The following is a 19,385-nucleotide window of genomic DNA, read 5'->3' as shown; positions in this document are numbered from 1 at the left end:
AAAGCTAAAGAAGAATACCTTGTGGAAAAAAACAAGAGGAGGTTAGAGAAGAAAAGGAAAAATTGAAAAAGATATTGGGGAAGCAGGAATGTCCAAGTTAAAGAAAAAGGTAAAACATTTAGAAGAATACAGAACTAAGCTCTATGATGCCTGGGTGTGTTGCACATGTGCAGATTCTTATAATCAGGAACAGAAACTAATGTCAAAAGGGCAGAATAGAAGCGAGCCTGCACCTCCTCCACCGCCATATCAGGAAGTGAAACCCACTGCCCCCCCAGCACAGCTCTACCCAGTGTTGACAGTTACAGGAGGAAGTTTAGATATAGAGCCTGCAGCAGCTGTATGAAGACACAGAGTGAGAGAAAGAAAAAGGGACAATGGGGATGACGCGCAGCCAGAACAAGAGGCATTTGAGTCTAAGAAAATGAGAGAGCTGACAAAAGAAATGGAAAGAGAGACTAGAGAAGCACAGATGAGACTGGAAAATAACAGAGGTCAGACTATGAGCTCTTTAAAAAAGGAATATAAAGGTAAGGTATTGGCCAGAGGAGAACTGCAGGGAAATTGGAAGGAGGAAGAGAGTGTGTGGATAGAACAGGGAAGTTGTATCAGAGAGCGAAGTAATTGGGAAGAAGAGGAGGGGGACAACAGAGAGGTCCTCCATCAGTCAGGCCAGAAACCAGGGCGGATGAGACCACCCCCATGCGAGAAGTACCGCCCAGAGGTAGACATCGCATGAAGCTGAGATCCCAAGATAGTCCCGAAGGACCGGCGAGACCTGGCCCTTTGACACCGGCAGGGAATTTCCCTCTCTTTAGAGGAGACGGAGGTAGAGATAGATATAAACCACTGGCCTTAGGAGATGTTACTAGCCTGGTAGAGCAGATGGCCCTTCCCTCCGAAGGAGGTGGACTGTGGCTTAAGAAGTTAAACTGACTGCAGGACAGAGGCTTGCTTTAGGAGATTTCAGAGCTGTGGCTAGTAGGTGTTTGACTTTCAGGGACCTTAAGGAAGTAGAGGAACAGGCTGGGACAGATCGGGAGTCAGATGAAACTCCACTGGTCAGGGTGATTACAGAGTATAGGTGAAGTCATGCGTGAAAAGTTCCCACTACCTAACTCAGCTGGGGTCCCCAAACTGCCATGGAAATCTGATTAGACCCCCAGAGAGTATTTGGATAATTGTAAGGAAGCCTGGGAGAAAATCACTGGGTGTCACCCAGGGAAGCGAGGGCTGCAACAGGAATGGTTCAGACAGGCAGTGATGGAAGGAGTGCCCCATCTGTTAAAGACGCCATGATGGCTAACCCCGACCTACCGGGAAGTGAGTCTTCCGTCTGGGAAAGGCACCTATTGCATCACCTCCAAAGAGCCAAGGACGATGAGACTAAGGGAGAAAAGGATATGAAAGAATTACAAACACAGCTGCTTAAATTACAATTGGGGGAAGCCAGAAAAAAGGTAAATGATAACAAGAAAGACCATAAACTAGGAAAACAACTGGTCGCTCAGCCCACTTGAAACCCTGCTGTCCAGGACACGCCCAACCTCTTCCCTATCCCACGGTGGGATAGGGAAGGCAGAGGAAAGACTGCCTGTTACTAAGCTGCTACCTGTTCAGATCGCCGGCCAGCTGTTGGCCCATAAGTTCGTTGTCTCACCCCAGGTCCCGGTTAATCTCATGGGCAGAGACCTCCTGACTCGTATTGGGGCCTCTATACTCTGTGGGCCGGAGGGCCTGCAAGTCTCTTTCCCAAATGGGGAAAAGGTGGATTGTTCCCCCAGCACCACATCCCTTGGGGGTCAATGGATAATTCAACCACTTCCAGGGCAACATGAAACAACAGACATTTACTGGGGAATACTGGAACCTGAAGCTCCCACCTTCAAGGGCATTATAAGCACATACATGGAGTGGAAACCGTGGATCTCTCTCCTGGAGCCGTACACCAACCCCCCTGACCCTCCCCATGTAACGTTGTTCTATGACAGAAACTCCTGTGATTGGTATCAGGAAGAATTTCTAAATCATTTGGAAGGGCGATAATGGCAAGTGGAGTGCTCTGACCTCTTTGTGGGTCCTGAGGGAGTGGCTGCGGGCGTCAAACTCACTCACAAGATGATCTGGTATGAGATGGCAGATGAGGCCGCTCCACATGTTTCCTTAGCCTTACATCCAGGGCACCAAGCTAAAGAATTAGGTCCTATGGTAAAGAGAGCCCTTGCACTCACTGATTAGGCTTCAACCCAATTGCCCGCGGTCCACTTTTCTCCCTCTTCCAAAATGTACAGAATTACTTGTTCGACGACTGATTCGGCCATCCTTGAACATTGTCAGCTGTCAAGCGATCATGGCAGAGACAAAACTGACCATGATCTGGCAGAGCACCTCCTACAACAACTCCCAGACAGTCTCTGGTCCCAGGGCTCCACGGACGTGGGCATCTGTAAGTCCTGCCCTCCCATTTTTTTCGCTGTTTCCGCAGAGGGGCCAATATGGCAGGCTCAGTATCCCCATAAGTCCCAAGCAGAGGTGGGAATTTCTGAAACTATACAGGGCCTCCTGAAATCCGGTATCCTTGAACCATCCACCTCAGCCTGGAACACTCTCATCCTCCCAGTTGAGAAACCTGGAACGGGTAAATATTGTATGGTCCATGATCTTAGGAAAATAAACTCAGTCACAGTCACTCCTACTTTACCTGTTCCTAATCCCTACACTGCACTGACCAATCTTACTCCAGAACAGAGATGGTTCACTTGTATTGACCTAGCCAATGCCTCCTTCTGCCTCCCTCTTCATCCAGACTGCAGGGACATTTTTTCATTCACCTTTCAGGGCCAACAGTTGAGGTATACCCGGGTGCCACAGGGCTTCATCCTCTCACCGGGTCTCTTTAATCAAGTTCTGAAAAATATGTTGGCTGGCTGCCCCTTGCCACCTGGTACTACTGTCATCCAGTATGTGGATGATATCTTGATTGCATCATGCACTGACACAGACTGCCTTGCAGCAACGCTTGCCAGGAAACAAGTTTCCTTCCTAGGTCGCATTATCTCGGCCAAAGGTGCTGGACTCTCACCATCCCATCGGTCCACCATCCTGCATCATCCCAAACCACAAACTGTGAAGGATATGCTGTCCTTCTTAGGTCTAAAAGGCTTCAGCAGAAACTATATCCCCAACTACACTCAAGTTACTCAGCCTCTTAGCAAACTGGTCAATGATCAAGGCATGAGAAACCTTGCAGCTAGACTTCAATGGGACACAGCCACAGAGATGGCCTTCATCTCCCTGAAAATGGCCCTAGCACAGGCAGCAGACTTAGCTCTCCCTGACTACACAGCACCATTCTTCCTAGATGTTTCTGAAACAGGAGACACTGTAAACGGTGTCTCCTGTTTCAGAAAAAGGGGGGACGTAGAAAGGTACTTATGAACGTAAGTGTGATGATTGACAACATGAAAAAGAGACATCCAGGATGCACACAACATGCAGCTGATGTAGCAAAGCTCCTACAAAAAACAGCACACGTGGTCATGGGACACCCACTACAGGTTCTCACAAATCACAGTGTAGTGGCGTATGTAAATTCTCAGGCATTCACCGTGACTTCACTTAGACAGAGAAGGCTGAGCAAAGCACCTAATCTCACCTTCACACATGAAGGGATCAATTTGGCAGACCACATGATTGCAGGGGAGCCACACTGTTGCCAGGATAAGGTCATAATAGATGCTAAGGTGAGATCAGATCTGCAGACCAATGCAATCCCAGGGGCAGAAACATCGTTCACAGATAGGTGTTGTTTTAAGCATGACACCAAAGGAATGCAGGCAGGATATGTTGTAGTTAAGTGGACAGGACAAGACTTTGAGATAGTGGAAGAGGGAAAGTTGGAGGATAGGCGCCAGCGCAGAGAGCAGAGATAGTAGCTGTAATAGCAGCACTAAAGTTGGGAGCAGGAAAGAAAGTTAATATCTACACAGACTCCGCATATACAGTGGGAGCAGCACAGGTAGACTTGGGACAGTGGATCAGGACAGGGTTCCTCACCGCGGATCAAAAGCCTATAAAACATGAAGAAGAAATGAAGAAACTGGCGGAGGCATTGAAGTTGCCACGGGAAGTGGCTATCATAAAGGGCAGAGGACATGATCCCTCGGAAGGTCTCATAGCAAGAGGAAACAGAGTCGCTGATGAAGCAGCAAAAAAGATGGTAAGTATTGAACCTGTTCTCACGGAGCTCCTACCACCCATATCTCTGGATCTGACTAAGCAAGCACAAAAGGGGGCCTCTCCCCAAGAGAAATCAGTATGGACACAAAGAAGAGCCACAGACACGGATGGGTTGTGGAGAAGTCCGGATGGCAGGTTAGTGCCCCCAGGACTGAGGAAGAGTGTGCTGGAGGAAGCACATGGCCTTGGGCACGTCGGACACCGCCAAATGGACAGAAATTTGGCTCACTGGTGGCGTTCATTTATGGCAGATATGACCAAAAATTTTGTGAAAAGTTGTAAGCTATGCACAAAATATAACCCGAAGCCCACAGTGAAGCCTCATATGGGAGCATTTCCCATTCAGGTAAGACCAGGACAAGAGGTAGTGGTTGACTTTACAAATATGGGAGAGAGAGTGCAAGGGTACAGGTACGTATTGGTGATAGTAGATGTCTTTACAGGTTGGCCAGAGGCTTGGCCTACAAAAAGAGAAGCCAGCAAAACAGTCATTAAATGTCTCATCAACCATTACATCCCCAGACATGGCTTCCCCGAGAAGGTTAGGTCAGATAATGGTACTCATTTTAAAAACAGTGACCTGCAGGAGGTGGAAAAGGCATTGGGGATAAAGCATGCATTCGGTACAGTGTATCCCCACAGTCCCAAGGAAAGGTTGAGAGGATGAATCAAAACTTAAAAACCAAATTGGCTAAAATCTGTGCACAGACCAAATTGAACTGGGTAGATGCACTTCCCATAGCCCTTATGGCAATTCGGAGTTCGTTGAATCAGGCCACAGGGTTCACTCCCTATGAGCTCTTAACAGGAAGACAATTCCCAGGCCCAAACTCAAGTACCAAGTTGGAAAAGCAGGTTGAACAGTCACACAAGTACCAACCATATTTTAATGAGCTCAAAGCTTTGGTGTCAGCTTTTGCATTACAGGTGAAGGAGAACCAGGAGGGGGAGAAAGGAGCTGATCCACACACGGCGGAGTGGGTTCTGCTGAAGGTCATCAAACGGAAGTGGACAGAACCCCGGTGGACAGGCCCCTACCGAGTGGTGGGAAGAACGTCCCACGCTGTCCGGCTGGACGGCAAAGGAGAGACGTGGTTTCATTGGAGCCAGTGTGTGCCGGCGCTGGAACCAGGGCGCACCCTGCAGGACATCCAGAAGGAGTGGGAGGAGAGCGCATCTCAAAAGGGGGACTCGGCTGAGTCTCCCATTCAGTCTGGTCTTCAACAAAAAGGGCAGAATCCCTTGGACCAGGCTCTGGCTGGGGTAGTCTACCCCCAGACCAGCAACGCGCCTGATCCGGACGGGTCGGGCTGAAGAACAGAAGAAAGAAAAGGAGGAAGCCTGCATCCCAGAAAAGAGACTCTTGAATAGCTTTGCACCCGTTTAATTACCAGTGCTGTAGAAGGTAAACAGGATGTTAAACAGATTATGCCCCTCCTCGCCACAGGCACTCTGGAGAAGGAAGAACATAAGTTCTTGTAACAGTATGATCTCTAGAAGAGATCAAAAGGGGAATTGTGAGGGGTCAAAGATAAAAGATTGAATTATTGTAATCACTGGTGTAAAGACCATATATGGGAAGTGAAATATTACTGAGCATATACTGGTGTAGAGACCATATCCGTAAAGCCAGAACTGCATACTATTCATCACTAATAGAGGAAAATAAGAACAATCCCAGGTTTCTTTTCAGCACTGTAGCCAGGCTGACAAAAAGTCACAGCTCCGTTGAGCCCAGTGTTCCCTTAGCTCTCAGCAGTGATGAATTTATGAGTTTCTTTACAAATAAAATCACAACTATTAGAGATAAAATTCAGCAGGTGCTTCCTATACCTGCAACAAATGAATCTTCTACTACAGTAGCTCTTGAATCATCTGTAGGACCTCAGTTATGTTTAGACTGCTTCTCTCCTATAGATCTCTCTGAATTTACATCAGTAGTTGCTTCATCGAAATCATCAACGTGTCTCTTGGACCCCATCCCGACTAGACTGCTTAAAGGCACCCTGCCATTAATGAACTCATCTTTATTGGACTTGGTAAATTTATCTCTAGTATCAGGCTACGTACCACAGGCCTTTAAGACTGCAGTAATCAAACCTTTACTCAAAAAGCCTAGTCTTGATCCAGGAGTCTTGGCTAATTATAGACCAATATCCAACTTGCCATTTATTTCTAAAATCCTAGAAAAAGCTGTTGCTAAGCAGCTATCAGACCACTTACACAGGAATGAACTATTTGAAGATTTCCAATCAGGATTTAGAGCACATCATAGTACAGAAACAGCACTGTTGAAAGTTACCAACGATCTTCTCTTAGCCTCAGATAATGGACTTGTTTCGATACTTGTCCTCCTAGACCTTAGTGCAGCATTCGACACCATTGACCACAACATCTTATTACAGAGACTGGAGCATGTGATTGGTATCAGAGGAACAGCGTTAAAGTGGTTCCAATCCTATTTATCGGACAGATTCCAGTTTGTTCATGTCCATGATGAACCTTCCAAACGAACAAAAGTTAGTTATGGAGTTCCACAAGGTTCTGTGCTAGGACCGATTCTGTTCACCCTGTACATGCTTCCTTTAGGATATATCATTAGGAAGCACTCTATTAATTACCACTGCTATGCGGATGACACTCAGTTATATCTATCTATTAAACCTGTTAACACAAACCAGTTAACCAGACTTCAAGCCTGTCTAACTGACATAAAGGCTTGGATGACCAGTAACTTTTTACTTTTAAACTCGAAGAAAACAGAAGTCATTATATTTGGGCCTAAAAATCTCAGAAATAACTTTTCTAAAATTATAGCTACTCTAGATGGCATAGCCCTGGCCTCCAGCACTACTGTAAAAAACCTTGGAGTTATTTTTGACCAGGACATGTCCTTTAACTCACACATAAAACAAATTTCTAGAACTGCATTCTTTCACCTGCGCAACATTTCCAAAATTAGGAACATCCTGTCTCAAAATGATGCAGAAAAACTAGTCCATGCATTTGTTTCCTCAAGGCTAGATTACTGTAACTCATTACTATCTGGATGTCCTAATATCTTAATAAAAAGCCTCCAATTAATCCAGAATGCCGCAGCCAGAGTCCTGACAGGAACTAGCAAGAGAGATCATATTTCTCCTATATTGGCTTCTCTTCATTGGCTCCCTGTAAAATATAGAATAGAATTTAAAATCCTTCTTCTCACATACAAATCCCTTCATAATCAAGCTCCTTCATACCTTAAAGACCTCATAGTACCATATTATCCCAATAGACCACTTCGCTCTCAGAGTGCAGGCCTACTTGTGGTTCCCAGAGTTCTCAAAAGCAGAATGGGAGGCAGAGCCTTTAGCTATCAAGCTCCTCTCCTGTGGAACCAGCTCTCAGCCTGGGTTCAGGAGGCAGACACTCTCTGTACTTTTAAGGCTAGACTTAAAACCTTCCTCTTTGACAAAGCATATAGTTAGGGCTGGCTTCAGGCAACCCTGAACCATCCCTTAGTTAGTCCCCCCCCCCCCTTCTCTCCCACCTCATGTATATTCCACCATTGAATGTTACTAACCTTGTGCTCTCTCTCTCCCCTAGTTTGTGCTCTCTCCCTCCCTCTCTCTCTCTCTCTCTCTGTACCTTCTGCAGGTGTCCCTGGTCCTGGAGCTGTTTATCGCTGATGTGCAGTTACTGGCCCCACCAACTTGCAGTGTCTATTTGTTGTTTATTGTTGCTGTTCTTTTCTCTCTGCTCTATCCACTCACCCCAACCGGTCGAGGCAGATGGCCGCCCAAACTGAGCCCGGTTCTGCTGGAGGTTTTTTTCTTCCGTTAAAGGGAGTTTTTTCCTCTCCACTGTCGCCAAGTGCTTGCTCATAAGGGAATTGTTGGGTTTTTAGTTTTAGTTTTTGTAAAGTGCCTTGAGATGATTTGTATTGTGATTTGGCGCTATACAAATAAAATTGAATTGAATTGAATTGAATTGAATATATAGGAGGTGAAATATTATTGAGCATACACTGATGTAAAGGCCATATATGGGAACGAGCTGAGCAGCAAGGGTTTCAGTTGAGAAGGGCGTAATCAGACTATATAACCACTGTGTTTCCTTGTTTTCAGTTCTGTGGCTGCATGCATTAGATGCATGCATGCCACAGAACTCCAGATATATCTGACTGTATTTGCTCATGTATTTGTCACTGATTTCCTGTGGAAACAATAAAAGTATAGAATCTTCAATAGGCTACTAACTGATCTCTTCAAATAAACCAACTCGGGGGGAAACAGGTGTAGTACATGTCCCAACACAGTCATCTCTGCTTCTCAGATAAGCCTAGATGTTCCACTACCTGGAGCTCCTTCAACTCCATCTCTCTTCAAACATGTAAAAATGCTATTGCTCATTTGAAACCTACCCACTGTTCTTATGATAGCATGCCATCACAGTTTCTCAAATAAACTGCCAATATCGTTGGACCTGATCTCCTGGTATTTATTAACTTTTGTTTGAAAATTGGGGTGTTTCCTAATTGCCTAAAATATGCCTCTGTCACTCCGCTCCTGAAAAAAACAAATCTTGACATATCCAACAGACCAATCTACAACCTGCCTTTCATTTAAAAAAATTCTGGAAAGGATTGTATTTACTCAACTGCACTCTTTCCTAGATTCAAATTTATTCTATGACTCATTTCAATTGGGTTTCAGAAAATTACACAGCACTGAATCTGCTCTACTCAAGGTCACCAATGACATCTTGCTAGCCACAGATACTGGGAATGCTGTTGCCCTGGTCCTTTTAGACCTCAGCTCAGCATTTGATATGATTGACCATTCTATTCTCATTTCTCAATTGCAAAATCTTTTAGGCTTTCAGGGCACTGTTCTCAAGTGGTTTCAGTCATTTCTAACCAACAAGATGTTCTCCGTCTGTATCGGCAAATACAGCTATTCATCTCTCTTGTGGCGTCCCACAAGGATCCATTCTTTTCAAAATATGGAGTATCATATCACTTATACACAGGCAATACCCAGCTATATCTTCCACTTAGACAAAATGATACAAGCTCCATAAAAACTTTATTAGCCTGTCTACAGTCATACTGTTTGGCCCAAGTAAGTCCTACGACCTTAGCAAATTAGATCTGGGTGACCTGAATCCCTTTTCCACTCCATATGCTAGAAATCGCTGCGTACTGTTTCACTCAGAACTTAAATTTGACAAACAAATCAACTCTGTTGTAATCAACTCTCTTTTTTCCATCAATGTCATCTTGCGAGGGTCAAGCCTATTTTGTCAGCAAAAAATTTTGAAATTATCATCCATGCAGTCATTATCTTACGCCTCGATTACTGCAATTCCCTATACTATGGAATAACCCAATGCTCTATCGGTCGCCTTCAACTGGTTCTAAATTCTGCTGCCAGGCTGCTGACTAGTAAAATTCGACCACATCTCACCCATTCTGTCCTCCTTACATTGTTTACCCATTAGTCGAAGAATTTAATGTAAAATTTAACTTTTTGTTTTTAAAGCCTTACATGGTCTATCCCTGTCTAGAACACTTAGGTCATTAAGTATAGGATTGCTCTGTGTTCAGAGGTCGAGGCTAAAAAAACATGGTGACCATGCCTTTGCGATTGCAGGCCCTAAAATATGGAATTCATCACCAGCATCAATTCGAATGGTGCCCACACTCCCATCGTTTAAATTCAAACTCAAAACATACTTTCTTACTTTAAACTTGCATTTCCCAACTATTGTACAACCACATATGAATAAAATTTTGAATTGAATTAAATTGAATTGAATTAAAGACTGTCAGGATCCTGGTTTTTGGACTTCCTGCTCTGAACTCTTATTTTGATATTTCATTTCCTCTACTCCTTTAGTTAGATTTTGCAACTTGATTTAATTAGTTTTGATTAATTTCACCTGTGTCTGCAAATCTGCAGCCAGATTGTGACGGTATCTTATGGTCCTTACAATTCAGCCCTGCCTGATGCTACCTAACCAAGAATTGATGCCTGAAGACCCAAAACCTGACCAAAACGTAGAAGCTGCATCATGAGGACCTAACCTGAGCGCTGAATGCCTAAACTACTGTAAAGTATATGAATTGGTATTTTGATTTTGTGTTTTTTGGACATTTGGATTTCATATGGGAGGCTTATGCAACCAAGAAAAGACATTTGATTTTGAGAAAGGGAGTGTGGTTTTTGTTGTGAACTCCTGTTTTCTGTTTGTCCGTTCCTGATCTGCCTGACCTTAACCCTCTACCTCAGTCATTATCTTGTAATACCAAAAAAATAAAAACCAAGAACTCAATCCTCCTGCTTTTCTCTTGAGCTCAAACCTAAAAACCCAAATCTTAACAAAGACAAGAAAAGATGTCTCAGACATCAGCTGCAGTAAACATTCTCAGTATGCTCACTGGAGGTAGTCTCAACATCATGCATGCATGCTAGACAATAATTTGCTTCCAAGTTTTGATATACAGTATTTTGTTTTTCTGATCTCTTATACTTTTAACTTTTCATCTTATGTGCAACAGCATAGAAATCTTGGCATCTTACCATAGCGTCAATGTTTGGGTGTGGTGCAGCAGAGCACATTTTTGACCAGAGCCAACAGCAAACCAGAGATGTCAGCAGCAGTTACTGTTTCAAGTCTGAAAGTAAGAGCACCCATTATCTTACCAGCATATTCCGGGTCCACATGAGGAGGATAGAAACGAAAGTTGATGAAGAAGGGTATGGGCATTCCATACTTGAACCACTCCACCACATAGGGCTGGCCGTTCAGAGGGTGGGATACGTCACATCCCAGAATAACGTTTTCTCCTGCACGTGCTGTCACAAACTGGGGCTCCTCTCGCACTCCGTGGGCACCTGGGGAAGCAGGATGCACACATCAGCAAGGGCAATCTACACACAATGTTTCAATATTCAATTTTAACATTAAAGTTTTAATGCTTTTCAGTAGTTCTTATAGTTATTTTCAAATTTTTATCTTCTCACATATACAGTGGGTACGGAAAGTATTCAGACCCCTTTAAATGTTTCACTCTGTGTCATTGCAGCAATTTGCCAAAATCAAAAAAGTTCATTTTATTTCTCAATGTACACTCAGCACCCCATCTTGACAGAAAAAAACAGAAATGTAGAAATTTTTGCAAATTTATTAAAAAAGAAAAACTGAAATATCACATGGTGTCCCTCTATGACCTGCAAGCAAGTCAGGAAGGCAGATCTGTTTTTCTGCACACAAATGATTAGCCTGGCCAGCCAGACTAACTCTGGGCATGGTTAATGCAGAAAGCGGCATTATGTTGTGTATGGTGGAGAATGTCTGTCGTAAAACATGGCGATATCCGATATCTTATCCGCAGTATTGTAGGTGCTGTCAGATTCCCACAATGCTTAGCACGCATGACGTGTTGCAGTGGAAGGGACTTCCCATGAGTTCTGCACTTGAATTTCTCATGGAGTATGAAATGTCCTGGCGAGAACTAACTTTGTTCTTGTTCTCACCACCTCGAGAAAACGTACAAATTTCTCTGTTCTAACAGAGTATATACAGGACTTTAGAGTAGAGACGCTAGGGAATGACTGTTGTCATCTTGTTGTAATAACATGAGAATACATGGTGTTATCACCAGATCTGTGGATATTTTTGAATGGAGTAAACACCAGTAAAAACCAGTTGTAGAAAGACTGAGGACTGTCATTGAGAAAAATTAATGAACAAGTCACGCATAAAGCCTGCCCCACTGCAGATAAATGGATTGGCTTGGCTCATATGAAGACGGGGAAAACAAATGATAGTCTACTGCCTGCCTTGCCTCTCACTATTGAAAGTAAAACCTCAACAGTAATGTGTACACAAGGAACTAACAAGACTTCATCTCCATCTGCAAAGTCATGGATTGATGTTGATGATGTAGCAATACATCAATGTGCGTCTTTACCATTGACAGTGTATAGGGGGTGGACCTATACAATGTGATGTCACCCAAGTTATGCACCGCAAGAATGAAGGCAATTCAGTTGCCATTTTTACCTGTTATGGACGTGCTGCTTTTGTGGAGCCAGAAGTACCATATTTGACCAATAAGGCAGAGTCTAGAGAATGTTCCCATGATGACCATTGAGCCAATCAGCAGCAAGCTTATTGAATGTACACGCCCCTTGGAGAGAGCCGCAAAAGCTCCAACCTCAATCCGATCTGGCCTTAACCATAAGGGCTAAATAACAATATTTGTTTTACACAATTAATTCTACATATAAAATGAGATTTTTCTACACTGTCCTTAAATGTCCAAGCAGTGGCAAATCATTCCTACCACAGAGGGACGAGTAGCCTAAAGCCATAATGTGTAGGGGTGGAACGAGGCAACATAGATTAAAGGAGGCACCTGATTGGTCAGTTGTTTACATTAACATCTTGTGTTATGGAGTAATTATTGACATAAAAAAAATTCAGTTTCAGGTTCTTCTTAGTTGTTTGGCCAAAGACCATTACTTCCTGCTCCAGACACACCCTCTCCAGTAGCATCACCTGCATATATGGAATAGAGGGCCACTCGACCACTAGAGGGAGGCGAGATGGCGACTTGCACAGGACAGAAGAGATAAAGTAAGTATAACCCAATCAAATATGAGTTTTGGCTCCTACACTAACCAACAGGACTATTATTACTTCAAAGTTCAAAGATAATGAACTGAAGCTTTAGCTAAATCTAAGATATTTGGCAAAAAAATGGCTGCCTAGACAGAAGTAAGCCCATGCAATGGAAATTGATTACGAGGAGTACAAAGTTTAATTTATACTTAAGGGGCTTGTGCTATATGTGTGTTGTAGTAAAGCTAGATCAATACTTCATCAATATTAATATCACTATTTTGGTGTTTGATTTACAATAATATACTGTACTGCGCAAATGTTTTAGGCACAAAATATAAAGTCAGATCAAAAATGTCCTGATAATGATAATGATATTATGACAATGTAATGATTAGTTCATCAATTAACTTCATACAAAGTGCATTAACGTGAAAAATATGCATCAAATAAATATCTGGTGTAATTACCGTTTCCCTTTAAAATGCACCACTGCTTTCTGTCAAATTTGCACACAATCTTCAGTCTTGTAGGTTACATTTTGGAAATTTTGATATGGCACAAATGGCAGTGTTGTTCTTGTATGCATGTGGCCCCCATGTCAGTTAAAACTCCACATGATGGCAGTTTAACATCACAACAGTGTTCACATGCAAAGTAGGATTTCACTTAATACATGAAGGTGAACCATCAACAATAGAATTGAGCATTAGGGCCTGTAGCTGTACTTTTCATGTTAGCATGAACATAAAGAATCGAGGAATAATAAAAATTCAAAAGACACTCATTAAATCAGTGTTAATGTATCATGACCTCTGTGAGCATCTATTAGCAGGATATTAAAAAAAACTAAATTATTCTTAAAAATACTCAACCAACTGTCAAAAGAATAGGCATAATGACAATATAAATTAAGAAAAAGATGTATTCAGTCAGAGCTTTAGTGGAGAAAAATGGAATGGTGCAATAACACATGCACTAGAAGTGCTCAACACAAAAAACAAACAATAACTGATAACAGGATGTGAGTGTAAGACAGTAATGTTTTGACCTATCCTAGTCTAAGCTGTAACAACAGCAACATTTCATTCAGCAAAGGTGCAGTGTATAACAGCAAGAAACAGGAAAAGTAGTTTGCTGGAAACAAGGTAAGTCAAAGGATGACATTCTGCTGAGGCGGAATCTCAATATTTAATGTTTCTCCATTTTACCAGAAAATGTTCATTGTGGAACAGTCCCAGCAAATTGCATAGCTGTTATATTTGCATGTCTTTTCAGTGTTATGCAGTGTTAACCCAAATGATCCATCTTGACTTGACAGCATAAGCCTTTTAAAGCATATAAAGGCTGCCTTAAAGCAGTCACCTTGAGATGAGGTCAGTATGAAAAGCAACAAATTGTCCAGGTTTTGCAGTAAAGATCAAATGTTTATATTATAAATGGGCCTAATTGTGAATGTCAGACCAATGGGATAACAATATTTGGAGATTCAAAGTGAAACATAAATCAACATTCAACAATAGCTGTGTTTCCCCTAATCCTGAGTTGGAAGGCACAGCACACATTAACTATTTCAACCCAGCACTGGAGTCACTTGCGAAACACACATAATATGGAGTATCTATGGGGTATATCATTATAAAGTAAGTATAACCTTTTATATGCCTAGAATTTCCAGGGGCATACATTATATACCAGTAACCTCATGTATGTGCACATGGTATATAATGAGCATCTATATGTTACATATATCACAGTATATGTTAGAGACTGTGTGTATCAGAAGAAGCCTTAGGATTCCTCATTTGATATGCATGCATGTGCTTGCCAACAGAGCCAGATAATAACCGAGCAAGTGTGCTTTTCCCAATGGTGAACCCCTCCCTTCTCCACTCCAAACCGTCACGCACACACACACATATGTGCACTCACTACCTCCAGCAGCACTACGTGTTGATTGGCTGCTGGTGACATCATCGCGGATAGCAGAAAAACAGGCCCCTTGGAAGGCATGACTTCACTGTTTATAACTAATGAGACGAAGAGGGAATGAGAGAGCACAAGACACAAGCAAAGAAGCACCCACCACTCATACAATCCATAAGGGTTTAGCTCATAGCTCATTTACAATCAAAGACCCAGGGGAGGGCACCATCGCAAGGTATAACCACCGCAGTACACACCCTCTCTCACCCACACACCCACACACACATACACACATAGGCAACTGTGAATAAATTTACAGACTCCAAAAGCAAAAATGTATCCATCATTAAGACAATATGAAGGATATAACATTGTCCAGTCTGTTTTCATTCTCACAGATAGCTGTGAATAACAATGAGTCTTCCTTTTACAGCAGCTATTTTAAACTGGTTCAGTCACTGATGGCTCTCTTCCTCTCTACTAGTTCAAGGACTAATAGAGTAATTTAGCAACTGGAAATCTATTTCAAATAAAATATATTTCATACTTTTCCAGCCAAGTTTGTTTGCGGGTCTGGGGGTGTCAAAAATAAACAGCGTTATGTGATGGTATAGCAGAGGATATATGAGTGCATATATATCCTATGGGTGCATCTGAAATCGCAAACTATCTTATAGGTACTACATTTGAGTAAAAATGTATTTATATAGAAGGGAAGTATGTGATTTCGGACGCAGCCTATGTGTCAGTGCATTCTGGCTTTTTTTCATGCCAAAGTCTCACAGAAACCTGCATTTCTATTTTTATACAAGGTGACAAATGAGACTTTGCATGATGAGTCTATGAGATGCACTAAATAAGTCTGTTGCATTTCCACACAGATACAACGCACTCAAACATAGAATTTCAGCTGAGACTCTGCTTTGGCACGTGAAACATACTCAAGCTTCCCCCTGTCCTTTTCTCAGCTGGTCCCCTGGCTCTTCTACCAGTGACAAGGGGCCTTCACTGCTAAGTGTCAACCAAAATGAAAAATCAAAAAGATTTGTATACAATACGACATAAATTATTGATGACTATTGCAAGGGCAGTGCATTATCATACATCTTGTTATTCCTGTATCCTATTGCAAAGTTGAACATATTGTGACTGGAATAAAAAGACGGCCCTGGGAAATTAACAAAGGCATTAATAATGCTGCCAGTAAGTACACTAATCAATAAGGTATACAGTGCATCGGGAGCATATAATACACAGTAACATTCTGAAATATACCTTTTTGAACTTTACTATTCATCTTGCATATCACAGGATTGCCTTCAATCAATTTACATAAACCAGTACAAACTACTTAATGTAAATGTAAAATGTCTTAGAATGTGTCTTCTTCTGTCATTAGGCAAAAGTTCATCACCATCTGCAAACAAAATCTTGAGGCTTTAATCTGGGGGTTCTCTGCATGAGTCACCAAAACACCTAACATTCATTTCTGTTTCACCAGATTTTTCTCTCTGAAACATCTCAATCACTAGCTAGCAGCTCTGTGAGGTTCCACAGCAGCACTTTAAATGCTAACATACTCTTAATGACAAAGCTGATGTAATGTCCACAATTACAGTGAACTAGAATGCATTTTGCAAATTCAAAATTTTGAAAGGATGCTGATGCTAAAGAAAATCTCAAGGGATCACGAATGTTAATACATTTCATCCTGAAGGAGACATGACTGTCTGTGCTAAATTTCTTGGCAACCCCTCCAGTAGTTGATGAGACATTTCAACCTCAACCACAGTTAATCAATCAGATGGTAATACCAGACTAAAAGCCAGGGAACCACCAACATCATTAGAATTCAGGGTCGGATGGATGTCTTTACAAAATGAGGCATTTCAGTCTAGCCAGAAGTGGTGGAGTAACAGATCGAGTAACACAGTAAAAGTTTGAGTGTAAAAGCTGACTTATTGGCAGTTAACAAACCTCATTCTTCTGCCACATGATCTCTAAACTTTATTAACATTTGCAAACAAAATCTTGACACTTAAATCTTGGGCCTCAAAGGTTTGCAGTGGCTACAGGGCTATAGTAAGCTCGAAGTGGCGAGTAGCAAATAGCTGTTTTAGTTGATACTAAGGTGTATTTGCCTTACGTTAAATGCTGAGGTTTGCAGAACTCTAATGACTCATTCATTCACCAGATTTTACTCCCAGTAGAAGAAAAACAAGCAAATTACTGATTTATAAAAAGGAGGTACTTAAAACAGAGTAGTAATAAAACATAGCAGTAACTGAGCAAAATTTAAAAAATTCTAAAGAGGGAATGATTAAAAAGCAGCAAAGTAGCATTAGAAGTGCTTCTGTCCCCTTGTGTGATTTCTAAGCCAAGTACTGTATTTTCCAGGCTATAAGTCACACTGGAGGATAAATCACATTTCTAATTATACTAAGTAGTCTATACTTAGTACTATAGTCTAAAATAGCCTATGAAAAATGTAGGCTAGGCATAACAACAAGCAGAAGTGCATTACGATATTCATTCATCTGTGTTAAACGGCGCCAACATCGGGGTGGGTGGAGATGAAGCAGCGTGTCCTCCTCCTCTCTCAAGTTGTCTGAATGTCGACACTCAGTCCAGACTGTGTTTCAGCTGCAGACTTTATTTCTTGCACACAGAAGTCTGCAGTATAGCTATTTCTTTTCACTTGTGTTATACACTAGGAGTTAGAGTTTAGGGTGAACATAAACGTTTGTACTTTTCAGTGGTATAATATTTTCTTCAGTTGAGTCAAGAGTGTCATCTAATGCTAGTGACTACTTGACACAATGACTGTAAATATACACATATAAGTTGCTTCGCTGTATAAGTCACAGGACAAACCAGAGGAATAAAAAAAGTGTGACTTATAGTCCAGAAAATATAGTACATCACAATTTTAGATCAATAAAGCAAAAGGAGCAAAACCACACAAACTACAGCATATTTGTTATGCAAATACATCTTGCAAGAAAATTTTAATTTAAGAAGAAAAACAGAAAGCAACATCAAATAGTCAAAACATTTTGCCTACAAAAGGAAAAAGGAAAGGAAATTTCACTGTTCATTTGAGTTCATCACCTTGTGCTGCTACCTGCAGATATGTCAGCCTGGCATAAAACACTAATGCTACACCAAAAGGTGAGAAACGACCTAATTCTAGGTTACTACTGTTGCTCATCATTTGGAAATCAAAGACCTTTCAGATTGAAACATGTCAGTTTGACAAAGAAGGCATAACAGTTAATAATGCATCTAAATAATAAAAACAAATAAATCTAACTGGTGCTCTTAGCCACAAAGTCTGCTCAGTATTGCTCAGTAATGCTCATTATTACAGTAGCAGAAAACTATTACTTAGTATCTGACTCTGAGCCCTACCATCAAGACACAAACTTCACAATCCACAATAAAACCATATTAAATGTCATACAATCCCACAACACTCAAATACAATATTTTTCTCATCTTCACTGAGCCATCAGAATCAAACATTCAAAAATTTGAAAAAGCTTAACATGGAGATTCACTCCACGTTAGGGGCACATATGGTCAAAACCTCCAGTAATAGCTATATAAGTAGAGGCTGTATTTCAAATGTTTATCATGAGTTCATGAGCTTAATCAAAATGTTTGTGATGAGCAATTATTTGCTATAGTGCCAGTATAGCTTGGTCTATAATCTAACTGTACACAGTTTTCCTGATAGAGGTGGTTAGATTGGTGATCAGCTCATTAATGGACAGAGGTATCCTATCAGTGGTTAGCACTGTCACCTCACAGCAAAAGGGTTCTGTGTTCTAACTGACTGGCCAACCGGGGCCTATTGTCTGGAGTTTGCATGTTCTCATTTTTAGAATATAACTACTCATTATAAAACTAAACTGTTATTTATTCTTGTACTTATTCTTTACAGTTTCAGTTTGCCTTTACAGAAAGATATATCCATTGTTTAGTCAAAAGCATTAATTTTGAATGCTCTGCAATTCTCCACTGTAGCACTTCAACAGTAAAGGACTGCACAGTTTGCATCTCATTCAGTAACACATCAAGAGGTACCATATAGCAAACATCTGAAGCTAATTGTTGTTTAGTGTGCTAGAGGATTAGCTAGACCTAGAGAGTAAACTCACACAAAATAACATGAGACAGCCATGGAAGAAGAACTGACCAGGTGATAGTGGGAGACCTACATGTAGCCATTGATCTGTTTTTTAACAGGTTTGACAATATGGCTTCTGACACCCCCCCCCCCCCCGAGTACATCCAAACACAATCACTAGAGGCCAATGGCGCTAACTTCAGATGTCATGAAGTTGCTGGAGATGTTGGTCCTGAAGCACCTAAGAACAACAGCTGAATCCTCTCTGGACGCCCTGCAGTTTGCTTACCACCACTATACTGGAGTAGAGTATATGCTATCATCTTCCTGCTGAACAGAGCATACACCCACCTTGAGGAAGCAGGTAGCACCGTTAGAGTCTTGAGTTTTGACTTTTCCAGTGCTTTCAATGCTATACGACCTGCTCTGCTCAGTGATAAGCTGCTGGACATGCAAGTGGAGGATCCTCTGGTGA

General features: G+C 41.8%; 1 protein-coding gene across 2 annotated transcripts in view; it reads right to left on the bottom strand.

Annotated features, from left to right (window-relative positions):
• Positions 1 to 19,385, bottom strand: part of igsf9bb (immunoglobulin superfamily, member 9Bb) — a 199,357-nt gene that overhangs the window by 139,852 nt on the left and 40,120 nt on the right. For both annotated transcript variants that reach the window (XM_026328828.1, XM_026328829.1), the window contains exon 2: positions 10,929 to 11,120. In XM_026328828.1, the coding sequence (XP_026184613.1) occupies positions 10,929 to 11,120 (192 nt within the window). The remainder of the gene's footprint in view (positions 1 to 10,928; positions 11,121 to 19,385) is intronic.

This window comes from Mastacembelus armatus, chromosome 14, assembly GCF_900324485.2.
Source record: "Mastacembelus armatus chromosome 14, fMasArm1.2, whole genome shotgun sequence".
NCBI classification, from domain to species: Eukaryota; Metazoa; Chordata; class Actinopteri; order Synbranchiformes; family Mastacembelidae; genus Mastacembelus; species Mastacembelus armatus.
This window is presented reverse-complemented; position numbering and strand designations above follow the sequence as displayed.